Source organism: Triticum dicoccoides, chromosome 3B (genome assembly GCF_002162155.2).
Source record: "Triticum dicoccoides isolate Atlit2015 ecotype Zavitan chromosome 3B, WEW_v2.0, whole genome shotgun sequence".
In the NCBI taxonomy this organism is placed as follows: Eukaryota; Viridiplantae; Streptophyta; class Magnoliopsida; order Poales; family Poaceae; genus Triticum; species Triticum dicoccoides.
Window position 1 is genome coordinate 92,638,412 of NC_041385.1, and position 12,257 is coordinate 92,650,668.

General features: G+C 40.9%; 1 protein-coding gene across 4 annotated transcripts; it reads left to right on the forward strand.

Moving 5' to 3' along the window:
• Window positions 1-209: 209 nt before the first annotated feature.
• LOC119274958 lies at window positions 210-7,499 on the forward strand. 4 transcript variants are annotated; one of them, XM_037555722.1, is made up of 19 exons: window positions 210-533; window positions 790-812; window positions 917-1,092; window positions 1,537-1,644; window positions 1,909-1,921; window positions 2,001-2,128; window positions 2,408-2,503; window positions 2,946-3,000; window positions 3,402-3,486; window positions 3,807-3,984; window positions 4,078-4,237; window positions 4,313-4,350; window positions 4,817-4,886; window positions 4,956-5,063; window positions 5,189-5,214; window positions 5,356-6,484; window positions 6,566-6,675; window positions 6,779-6,930; window positions 7,156-7,499. In XM_037555722.1, the coding sequence occupies exons 1-19, from the start codon at window positions 492-494 to the stop codon at window positions 7,207-7,209; spliced, it is 2,751 nt and encodes a 916-aa protein (XP_037411619.1). In that variant the 5' UTR covers window positions 210-491; the 3' UTR covers window positions 7,210-7,499. The 4 variants fall into 4 exon arrangements, with proteins under 4 accessions (XP_037411619.1, XP_037411620.1, XP_037411621.1 ...); XM_037555723.1 differs by having other exon boundaries at window positions 5,359-6,484; XM_037555724.1 differs by having other exon boundaries at window positions 3,807-3,975.
• Window positions 7,500-12,257: the final 4,758 nt, after the last annotated feature.

Genomic DNA, 12,257 nt, shown 5'->3' on the forward strand with positions numbered 1-12,257 from the left:
ACATTACGGGACGGAGGGAGTATTTGGAAATCAGTTGACCGGTAGAGGGCAGACAATCACCATCGTGTCATCGTGTGTTCACCGACGCCATTTGGAACTTTGATGAAATTCATCTCTGCATTTTTTTGGGCACAAAAAACAATCTGGATCACCCAATGCTTTTCCCACCCGATGCCAAGTGGGAGTGCCAAGGCGCCATCCTCCCCCACTCTTCCCACTTCTCTTCCGCGCCTCCTCCTCCCTGCCGTGCTCGCGCTGCTCCTGCTCCCAAAACCCGACGCCGCCTCCCCGCCCCCGCTCGCCTGCGGTGCTGCGGCCTCGACGCCGCATCCCCAACCGACCACTCTCCGCCGCGGCGCCGCCATTCTCCCTCCGCGCCGGCCGCCTGCGCGCGCCCCCTCCCTCTCCCTCCGCCTCCGCGCCCTACGCGCGCCTCCCTCCCTCCCTCCCTCCCGTGCCACCCGGGGAGGTAGCTCGGCCGCTTCCCCGCGATGCTGCAGTGGACGGGAGGCTCCAGGAGGCAGGTGTACGCCGTGAGTTCTCGGATCCCCCGCCCCCCGTTTACGCCGCGCTCCAGCACCGATTAATTTGGGAATTCCGCATGATTCGGGTTGTTTTTGTTTGAAATCTGTATCTGGGTAGTTTCTGCACCGCAACATTGCAACGGCGGCTGCTGGCTGGCCTAATAATCGTAGCATTCTGCAGTGTATTTCGTAACGAAGTGCTAACATTTGCTTGATTTTTGGGGAACCTGACGGCTTTGCGTGTTCGTCCTTGAGATGAGCGCAGTCCAGGAAATCGACACAGAGCAGGTAACCTTGTTGGCCTCACCGATTTCAAGCTGTAAAAGTTGCTTCGGCACGGTTAGTGTTCTCATGTCGCTGTGACTGATTGTCGAGACAAACATGGTGGGCAGGCAGAGGCAGTACTTTGAACAGAAGAAGCGGCAGCAGCAGACGGCAGGGCTGCAGAACCAGGATGGCATAGATGGCGCAGGCGGCCAAGCTGTTGGTGATCAGGCGCCTCGATCGCTTGACATCCTAAGCCTGAACAATTTGGCAGCTCCAGTCAGTCACCGCAATGGCCCTGAAAGTGAGTTTCTGTACATGTTTTGCAGTGGTCGAAGTGAACTTGCTACACATTATTTTTTCTGTGGTTAATCCTGCTGCTCTTCTAGCACAATGCAAGAGAATCTGGTTGAGTAGGCTGACCAATGTCACTCTAGTCAGATAGAAAATTTCAAGTATATGAACCAACAAACAATGGATCTGGTTTCCTTCAGGAATAGAAGAAATTGGAAAACAATGTTCTTGTAGCTATGCATTATAACTAGTGAGCTGCTCCTTGGCTAAACCATAAATGTAAACTCAATAATGGTATTATTTAACAGACACACTTTTGCAATGCACTTTCTGTGTCTTATTTTGTTCTGCATGGTGTTTTATTAATGATGCGTGCTTCATCATGAACCTGAATGTCTGCCGTATTTTTAACCTCTTGATATTTCTTAGTATGATTGTTTTACTCTTATTTCAGATGCAGGTAGTGTTCTTCCAAATTTGGACAAGGCAAGTTTTAGTGCTTCCCCTCTAGAGGCGCTGAAGAAGATCACTTCTTCATATAATATTGATCCGAAGGAAACAAGTAAGAGTACAGCTATATGTATATCAGATGAGGGAATTCATTATGCTTTTCTTGTTATATTGTATTGCATGCTTAGCACAGATATATTAACAAGATCAATGGCATCCACAAATTTCACATCGTATGAACACTGGGTTTATATGTTTCTCTCTTGAATATGCTGCTGTCAAAAGTAGAATGAGACATGCTATTAACTGCTGAAGTGTGCAATATGCTTTATAGGTAAATTTGAGTTTAATGTGAATTTTTGCTGCTATTTTGCAGGTTCTCAGCCTAGGTCAGTATCTCAATGCAGTATGATAAGAGTGTGCTTAATTGATCTAGTGTTGTGAGATACCAGTCTTGTATGTTGCCAGATTGTCGTCACCCGTTGGTCATCAAGATGTTGCAGCTGCTGTTAACCCTCGTGAAGATCCTCTTGCTCATCCATCCAATAACTATGGTGCCAAGAAGCGAAATCAAAATGTGGATCTCAACAGTGGCGGTGATGTTTCCTTCACCACTGCCAGTCAATTTTTTGTGGCCCTACCGGCTGAGTCATAGTTCAGGTTTATACGTTGCAAGTATCTGAAAGATATTCATTAATGAAAAATACAAGCCCTAATAGGTGTACTTAGTTAGGTGAACAATTATTTAATCCAACCAGCATTTCTTAGTCTTTCGAATTGCAGCATTGATTTATAAATGTAAATTGCATAATTGAGATTAATTCACTTGCTGTGTGTTGTTGAAACTATTATTTAACTATGATTTGTCCTTGCAGAAATTTCACTTATTGATTTGGTCAGATACGAGGGATCAAAAGATAAATCTACCGCTCAACCTGCCCGTGAATCTCATGTTTCATTTTCTGTTAAAGGTGCATTTTCAAAACATTTGATGCATAGAATTATGTTTTATCTACGAACATCTTAATCTGGATTATTGTGTTATGGTTGTGTGCATTGTTATATGTACTTTTCCCGGTTTCCATGAGAACATACACCTAAAGGACATTCTTGTGTTTTTTTGAAAGAAAAAGGAATATTTACGTGTTTACATTTCTTTCTAGGTTTAGCGTCTACAAAAGGAATTGTTATGATTTACAAGGTCATATTGACTGTTTTTCTCATGTCAAGTAGAGTTGTTAAGACTTCCAAGTTTGTTAATGTATTTTCATTATGGAACTCATATGAACATCGTGATAGTACATCTGTGGCTTTTGACTTACTAGCCTTGATGAATTCTGGGTCCATGTTGTTTTCCTCTTTTAACAACATAAGAAGGTGATCTAATAGACATAACTATGCTTCTGGTTTCAGGCCTTGGCCATGTCAAGATGGAAACTCCTCTCCAGTCACCAAGATTCACCAAAAGGTTGCTTTGAGTTAAATGACTGTTTCATCTATGAAGTTAATTTGATGTAAAGAAGTTCAAATGATAGGCAGTTTTCAGTGCAATAAATGAGCGAACTGTTGTGAATTTCTTTACCTCAAGGAAATACATTCCTTACAATGAAAAGATGTCTTTCTAGTTTGTATTGCCGGAATTAAAATTCATCACCAAGTGCGACATAAACTTGCCCTCGAGACCTAGAATAATGAATTATTGGTCCAGTTAGTTGGCTTTGGTCCAAATGGTCTAGTTTCCCATCGTATCGCTACTTGAGGGATAAAGCTTCTTGCCTAACATAAAAAATAATAATGTCTGAACTTTTCTCACAGCCCAACGCTGTGCCCCTAGGCCCTAGCTATCTTACGATTATTTTGTTTTTGCAGGACTTTACCTTTGCCACCAAAGGCCTCGCGGTACACGCAAAATAAATCCAGAAGGTCCATCCCTTTTGATACCACAAAAGGATTGGTGAGAATCTCAGATCCCTCATCTTTTGTTTGGGATCATGTACAAATGTTTTGTAAGATAAGTAGAAAAGAACATCAAAGGTATAAAGCCTAGAGAAAAGTAGAAACATGATTCCAAAAATTATGGTGGGTTGGCTGCTCTCACCTGTAGCTGCTGGCTCTATTTTATTTCATACTTACTTAGATCTGTATTAAAGAATTCAATTATACATCTGATGTTGTTTATGTTCTTGATTGAATTAGTTGAGGAAGTAGCTGTAATTTTTTTATTCTTCCCTAGCTAGTAATGGCTTTCAAATGTTTTTTCTATCATTTCAACAGGATTCTCTAATGTATGGTATTAGCATGATGAGAGAGCGAAGCGCTTCACACAAAATGGGTAGTCTTGTGGATGAGTCAAGCTATGTAAGGAGGACAAACTGTTATAACTCCAATGATAATCTTTATCCTGGGGATGAGGACATGTTTTGTAATCCTCAAGCTCCAAAAGGTTGGCAATGTAAGTTCTGCTGCATCATCTTATTACCGAGTATGGCCACTCAGATGTTGTGGCCTAAGAAAATATTACATTCTATTTTTCTACTGTGGACAGCAAATTGTAGTAGAAGATATGACAGTCTACCTGATGTAAATTCTGATAAACTGTGGAACATAGAATCATTCAATTCAGATGATCATTTTCCTACTCCAAGAGCGGAACATTTTGATACAGTCGACTATGGTTTTGAAGAAAGATACTCTCCAGAGCGAAGGTTATTTCTCCACTTATATCAAGATACAACTAATAACTTCTAAGGGGCTATGAATAATTTATTTTATTGTTGCAGAACTTCAACAAGAACTAGCATGCGATTTGAGACTTCAGGTCAGAATTATCTGTGTTGGTGTTTTCCTTATTTCAGTGCACCAGACAGAGTTCCATATTACTGTTCCTGTACTTCCCCAATTGATCTCTAACTACTGGATTGTGAATGTGTATTATTTCATACAATAATATTGAAGTATCATGATTTAATTTCATATTTTTCCTGTACTGGTAGAGCATTGGAAATCTGAATCTGCTGTTCTATAGTTTGGCGAGTTGTTGAATTTTGTTTTATTACAGCTTGCTTTACCTTTCGTTAATTCAGCAGCCACCTAGTAGCATGTTTAAAGTACAGTTGGGAAACATTGGCCTGCCTAATCTGGATATGCTTTGTTTTCCTAGCTCCTATTTTTTCTTACCATTGGCCTGCCTAGCAGGGCGCTTGCAGTTTCCATAGCACTGTGACTAATTAGTGCAATGTTTTAAAAAAAAATTCTGAGCCTTTTGTGTTTCTTAATCTCGTCAGGGCATGACCTCTTTTCTGATCAGTCATTACTGGATGATGACAATGATATGTTACAGTTTGACTGGGAATGGTAACAACAACAAATCCTCTTGGAATTTATATTAACACATCAATTTGATCTTGTTAAAATTCTGGCCAGGCAACCATCGTCTAAGAAAATACACAGCACAAACATCACTTTTGGCCCTTCTGCTTGGTCTTCTGACATGGTAGATGATGATTCAGAGAAAAGGAAGAGCCCATTGAGGTAATTAGCAAATTAACCTTGGCTGTCATGTTTGACTGGGTTCAGTTTTTCTTAATGCTCGTATCCTGTGCCATGCAAATCATGGGGCATTGTCCTTGCTGATCCTTCCAAATTATTCTCTGCAGTGAAGAATCAAGCTCATGTGCTGCAGGTTAGTGATATTTGCTATCTGATTCTGTTCTTTCTCCAGCAAAGACTCTTGACATTGATGATTGATGGGTTGTACAGAGTATAATGTTATGCATGTGCACTTAAACTAAGTTGTCTTCCTCTTTTTGGTTCACTTCCATAGCAGTGAAGGACATATCGAGCAACAAACCAACACTGTCTGTAAAATGCACAGAGAAAAATATGAACGAGAAGGATGACTTCCATACAAGCTTGGATAAGTTTGATATTCCAAATATCGGTGCACATCTAGATGAAATGTCAGTATTCAGGGATGAAGAAGAATACCACAAAAGAGCAATAGACCGGAAGAATCTTGAAGCAGATTATTGGCCAGACAAGGCAATGGACCAACAGAGAACCCAAGAACCAAGCTGCCGTTTATCACTTCAGGAGAAATTTGCTGACTGGGGTTCTTGTACCTCCCATCTGAAGGGTAGTACTCGACGAAACAACCCACCGAGTTGCACTGTAATGCGCGAGGATAAACCTTTTGATTCTATTCCAGATATGGATGTATTTCAAACTGTGGGATCAACTGAATGGAGACCTACATCAAAAGTTCGTCCTGTTTTCCACAGACCTGACAGTGCGTATGACGAGATTCATTGGCAGAATCCTGTTTCAGATATATTTGGCAATAAAGCGGAGTTTTCAGACCCATTCCATGCCACGGACCTTCCGAGCAACATTGATACGTGTACTTTCTTGGGACAGAAGGCAGACAAGAAGAAAGAAGATAACTTTGACTCTCTCAAGAAATCAAATGCAGACATATTTCATTCTGCGAGTTCTGTAAATGAAACTGTGGTTGGTCAACACACTACATGTTCTCAGCAGTCTGGCAAGGATTCACGAAGGCAAGGGTTTGATCCTGGTATTGATTTTCAGGAGTCCAGACTACATTCATTCTGGGAAGATGGCCATGTTAGTGATGACACTTTTCAGGGCGATACTGAGCTGAGTAGTCTGTTGGCAAGAAAAAATCATGAGAAGAATAAAGGCGGGACTGAGAGGCTCGAGAAGCCAGAAACAAAGACGTCGACACAAAGATCTAAACCTTCTGGAGATTTCAGAAATGAGATGAGTGAAGCTGAAACATGTTCTGATGGCTCGGAAGTGACCAACTATCCTGGGGTGCAGAATGGAAAATCAGCAGCAGCAGCAACACAACTTCCTACAAACTTGTGTCTTGAGGAAACCTCAAGAGGAATGTTCCAAATTCATGCTCAAGTTGATTGTGTAAAAACAATGTAAGTAGCGTGCCCTTCAAACATCAGTCTCTACTCATTTCATGTATTTACATGGATGCTCTTTTCATTCTCCATTAACAGAGAAAATCCCGGTGTTGACTTTGAAGCTCCAGTGCATGTTAGAAACATTATTCATGATGGTGGAGATCATACCAAGGCCAATCCAATGTTCCAGTCTCCTTTCATGGCAGGTCTGTTGTCCATTCCACCATAGCTCTTGCTTTAACCCTGTAATCATTGAAACACAGAAATATGTATTCTCATCGATGTGTCGTTATATTTGCTGACCTCTAGAGAAGGTGGGGATTGAGAAGAAGGTAATATCAGGCGTGTCATCGAGCAACAGTGATATTCAGTTTGAGGTTATGCTTGAACGTCGTGTTCTCCAACGGTTTTGTGTTCAGAAGATAGTGTTAGAAACACCAATGAAGGACAAGCTAGAGAAGGTAAAGGATAAGTAGCTCGGTCGTATTCCGTCATATACCGTATCTTTTTCCTCCAAAAAACATATATGCGCTCAAATGGTTATATGTGACATCTCTGTTCCGGACGAAACTTGATATGCAAATTTACTTGATGCTCGAACCATGTGGTAATTCTTGCAAATGCCATTGTCCGCCCTCTGTCAGCAGTTGATTAATTTCTGAAACTTGATCTTCTTTCTGATTCAGGTTACACACTTCAGGACGATGGAGGATGGAACTGTCCTGCGAAGAAGTGTCTAAGCAGCTAAAAATAATCTAGTAACACAATGTCTTGTAAGATCCTGTGTAAGTGCCACTGGCGGGGTTCGCGAAATCAGCATCGCAATGCGGTGAAGCATGCACAACATTCGCCCATATTGCGTGCTTCAACCTGTGATTATTAGGAGATGCCTGTTTCAACATGTGATTGTTAGGGGATGCTTGCCTCAACCCGTGATTATTAGGAGATGACAAATCAGGTGGGTGGGGTGTACCTATAGTCATTCGACTCCCCTTAAACTGAAGGAGCAAATACATATCCACTCTAGTTAGTGCATGCATGTCCAGATTTTTTTTTCTGCGTGCACCTGGCCTGAATCTTGTCGATACTCCGTCCCACTAGATAAAAGGATCAGTTGCTCTGTTGATTTTGATTTTCAGGATTGGGATCTTTTATTACCTCGACTTCTTCAGAATATCGAGAGTGTAGCAAGCCAGCAACAGCATATATTCAAGCCTTGCATTTTTTGAAGAAAAAATGAAGAAGAAATTAACTTAATTTCCAGTTTGAGTAATAAGAATGTAAAAAAAAAACATCGTTTGCCTCACGTACCATAAACAAGCATATAGGAGTACGAAACTTCCCTGCTCACAGCAATTTTTTATAGATCAATCACGCACAATCATCAAGCCATACCTGTTCAGAAAAATAAGACCTAAGAGCGGTACGAGAAAGTTTGCAGCGGCGCGTGACGGGGCAGGAGCGGTGTTTGGCGGCGACGGCGATGAGACAGGTGTGAGCCAGGCAGCGCCGCCGGCGAGCAACAGAGTGTCACGGCTAGGTTGCGTCCAGCCCAGCAATTTTTTCAGAAACTGTGAGATGGGGCCAAAGTAATATTGGTTTGGTCAATTTGAGGGAGCAACTAACTAGAGGTCCGACACTCCAAGCTGTTTGCTCCGTGGCTGTGAGAATTCTTGGAGGCATTCACTTACCGAGTGCTCGATGTCCCGTTGCGTATGGGCTCTGGCACAAGAAGAGGTAGTTGAACACATGATCTACACTAGGGAAGACAATACTAGAAATTGGTTGTTCTCGATGCAGTCCTGGGTTTCTCATGCCGAGTTCGTCGCCATGGCATTGAGCTTGTGAGCAATAATATGGTCGACTAGGAGAAAGGCTATCCACGAAGCTGAATTTCGGTCACCGTTGTAGGCTCGTTTATTTATCAAAGAGTTTTATCGCATATCTTCAGATTTCAGAGGAGAAAGTTCAACAACAGAGAGTGCCGATCAACTCTAACAGCCGCGCCCCTTGCATTCCTCCTCCGGAAGGAATGGCGAAGCTAAACACTGACGGAGCAGTATCAAGGAAGGACCTGTTATGTGGTGTTGGGGTCAATAAGGGATCGGCTAGGTCCAGTTTATAACCCTTTAAACCAGAATTTTACTTCTCTGATCGGTTTTGAGAAACCGGCTAGAGGTGCGTAAGCCCCTAGTAATTTTCGATGTTCTTGAAAAAAAATCAATTTCGATGTGAGGCACGCAGTCACGTTTTGAAAACCGTTACTCGCAACAGGATGTTGATGACTCGGATTCGGATGATGATGTTGATTCAGTCACGGGACGCTCCGCTTTGTTCTCTGATCCCCGCTCCTCCCCTAGGACCGAAACCCTAATCCCCATGCCAATCCCGCCCCCCTTGGATGGCGACGCCGCGCTGCAGCAACCAGATGATGACCCACCAAGGGCTTGCTCGACACCACAACAATGGAGGCCACCACCTCGAGCCGTGGTCCGGAGGCGCAGGCAGTGACTCCCGGGTCACCAATTTTGGCCCTGCTACGGCGTGATTGGGGCATGGAATTCTACATCCGGGTTGATCACACATATCCTGATGTGGGTGGGCCGTTTCAGAGCTTACAACAAGCTGAGAATGCTATTGACAGATATCTTCATGGCCGTCGTGATAGCACAATGTAAAGTTTCTCGACTTCGTTCTATATTTTCTTCGCTCCATGTCTTTTTTTTTGTATATTCCAACATGGTGACATGTGAAGGTGCTGTAGGCAACAAAAGATAACTCTGGCTTTTACGGCATGCATCGGGAAATAACAAATGCTCCAAAGTTTTTTTTTGAACATAATGCTCCAAAGTTGGATATAGAGAAACCTAATATGTATCTTTACCTCTTTACTCTTTATCTTTACCTATAATAATAATAAAGCAAATTGGGTTCCTTTCGTCCGTCATGGCATTTTTCAGAAAAGTTCCTCTATTTTAGAGAATTCAACCCGCAGTCCTGTTTTACATTTTTTGAACACCCCCCCCCCCGATGTTTTACGTAATTCATCCGCAGATCATATTTAAGTCAAACAATGTTTTTTAAATCATCCATATCTTTTAAACCATAATTCTGATTTGAACATGTTATATATGAAATTTGATTAGAAAAATATGTAGAATATGAATATGAGATTATTTTCACCTGTTAAGTATTTTTAAATATTATTTTGGAATAGATTTAAGTCAAACAAATGATTTTCTAAATTATCCGTATCTTTTAAACCGTAACTTCGATTTTAACATATTATATATGAAATTTTATTAGAAAAATATGTGAAATCTAAATATGATGTTAATTTTACCTGTTAAATATTTTTAAAGTATCATTTTGGGAGCAAACTTATAATTTAGAGAGTAAGATCCGTTTTCCTTTCGTATTGGCGGCGACCCGGATTGCAAATAAACACCCCACTATAACAATATAGGGAAAAGGAAACATTGATAACTACACATGCATACCTCTGAAAAATGTCGCAGGGGAAAACAACAGATTTCTCATCACGAGAGAGAGAGAGGGAGGGAGGGAGGGAGGGAGGGAGAGACGCCTTAGGATTAAACATATTCAAACACGTATTTTTTGTTTTGTGTGAACACCGAGGCCATCGCCGGCGAGGGTGAGAAGGAGGATAAGCGGCAACACAAATATGATGTCTCGCGAGATGGACCTACTGTGGTCTTGAGTGATGGTTGTTGGGTTACGAGTGTGTGTTATGTTTCTCTCCTGTTGCAACGCACGGGCTCTTTCGCTATCGCTAGTAATAATAAAGCAAATTGGGTTTTTTTCGTCCATCATGGCATTTTTCAGAAAAGTCCCTCTATTTCAAAGAATTCAACCCGCAAGAGAGGGAGAGAGAGACGCCTTAGGATTAACCATATTCAAACACGTTTTTTTGTTGTTTTGTGTGAACACCGAGGCCATCGCCGGCGAGGGTGTGAAGGAGGATAAGCGGCAACACAAATATGATGCCTCACAAATATAAAGGAGATGGACCTATTGAGTGATGGTTGTTGGGTTAAGAGTGTGTGTTATGTTTTTTCTCCCGTTGCAACGCACGAGCTCTTTTGCTATTAGATGAAAAAAATCATTGGCATACAACAATTTTATACCCCTGTTTTGGCCCCACTATTGTAGGTGAAACTTTTATTGTGACCGCCAGTGATATATAGTTAACGACATGGTCCATGGATTATAAGGATTGCTGAAATTAATAAAGTCACATACGTAGATGTTATGCTACCACTGTTTGTGTTGGCATTTTTTTTATGAGTCAATATCATCAATGGTGCTTAAACTTGGCACAAACGATCACTTTGGTGCTATAACTTGTGGCATACATTAAACTGGTGCAAAAACTTGGCTCGGACCTGCAAATACGGTTCTAATCGCATTTGAATACGAAATACGCTGACTTGGCACGCGAACATGGAGTGGGGCCTGTTTTTTTGCGAAAACCCCCTCAATTTTTTTGATTCTCACAAAAAAACCTTACAAACACGCGGCAGATGCCATTTCATTTTGACTCTATGACACATGGGCCCCGCCTATCAGAACCCAAGACCAACTACTGGATAGCTAGCCGTCCTAGCCACTCCAACATTCACGTTGCAATGACAAATTCTTATAATAGTTTTTAATGTAGTATCAGGAGGACACATTGTTTGTATATAATATTTATAACACACGAATATTTGAACATTATTTGAACATATGTAAAACGTAAGTAATAAAAATAATGTTCAAATATTCGTGTGTTATAAATATTATATACAAACAATGATTAGTAAATAAAATTATTTGAATATACACCCATGTACTCCCTTCGTAAAGAAATATCCAAACGCTCTTATATTTCTTTACAGAGGGAGTATTATATAAAAATATTTGGTAAATACGGAGATTTAAATGTTTATTAAATGGATAAAAAAAATTATACACTTGTAGCTTATATTTAAATTATACGAAATGATGAATACAAACATTCGTGCGATATAATTTTCACTCGTGATTTATATTCAGAAAAATATAATTTAAATATTAGCCACTAATGAATATTCATATGAGACTTTTAAAATTTCAATTATGAACATTTATTTATACAAACATCGAAATATAAACATGTGTGATAATTACAGAATTGTTTGTACAATTAAAATAATATTTCGGAATTGTAATGTTAAAAATATTTGTATTGTTATTAATTATCCAAACATTTTTGTAGTTCACAAATCTTATTTTAAATGTATGAATATTTTGTAGTTCAGTTTGTATTCACCACCCTTGATGGAGGACAATATTATTAAATCGTAGTGAAATGCTCTTATGTAATCTAGGTGCATGGAGCGAGCTGGTGTTTCTCGGAGGGAGATGGGTATACGTCAGTGTCTTTATTGGCCCGATGGCTCTAAGAAGAGGCGTACAAAATCGCTTGTACTCGAGAGAGCCCTCGAACATACGTGCAGATTGGTTCGTGCTGTGGTGGACCGGTACAACGAGGATCGCAATCTTTTGGGGGTTTGCTCTCTGTCCCTCTCACCTGGCCTTGCGCCACAACACTTTTTATCGTGTTCATATAACAGTTGTTTATCCGACAGATGCTTCTTATTGCAGGATCTTGCATATGAACTCAAAGAGGTTGTGCACCATGAATCATTCCGTGAGAAGAACAAGTCTTACCGCCATGTGAATTTCACTGCAAAGACTAAAGGAGCTGACGGTTTGGATGACTGGTTCGACAAACTATTCTTTG

Coding starts and splice junctions, on each gene's coding strand:
- LOC119274958 (XM_037555722.1), top strand. CDS start 492: ATGCTGCAGTGGACGGGAGGCTCCAGGAGGCAGGTGTACGCC. Junction 2,504..2,945: donor TGTTTCATTTTCTGTTAAAG/GTGCATTTTCAA, acceptor TTCTGGTTTCAG/GCCTTGGCCATGTCAAGATG. Junction 4,238..4,312: donor AGATACTCTCCAGAGCGAAG/GTTATTTCTCCA, acceptor TTATTGTTGCAG/AACTTCAACAAGAACTAGCA.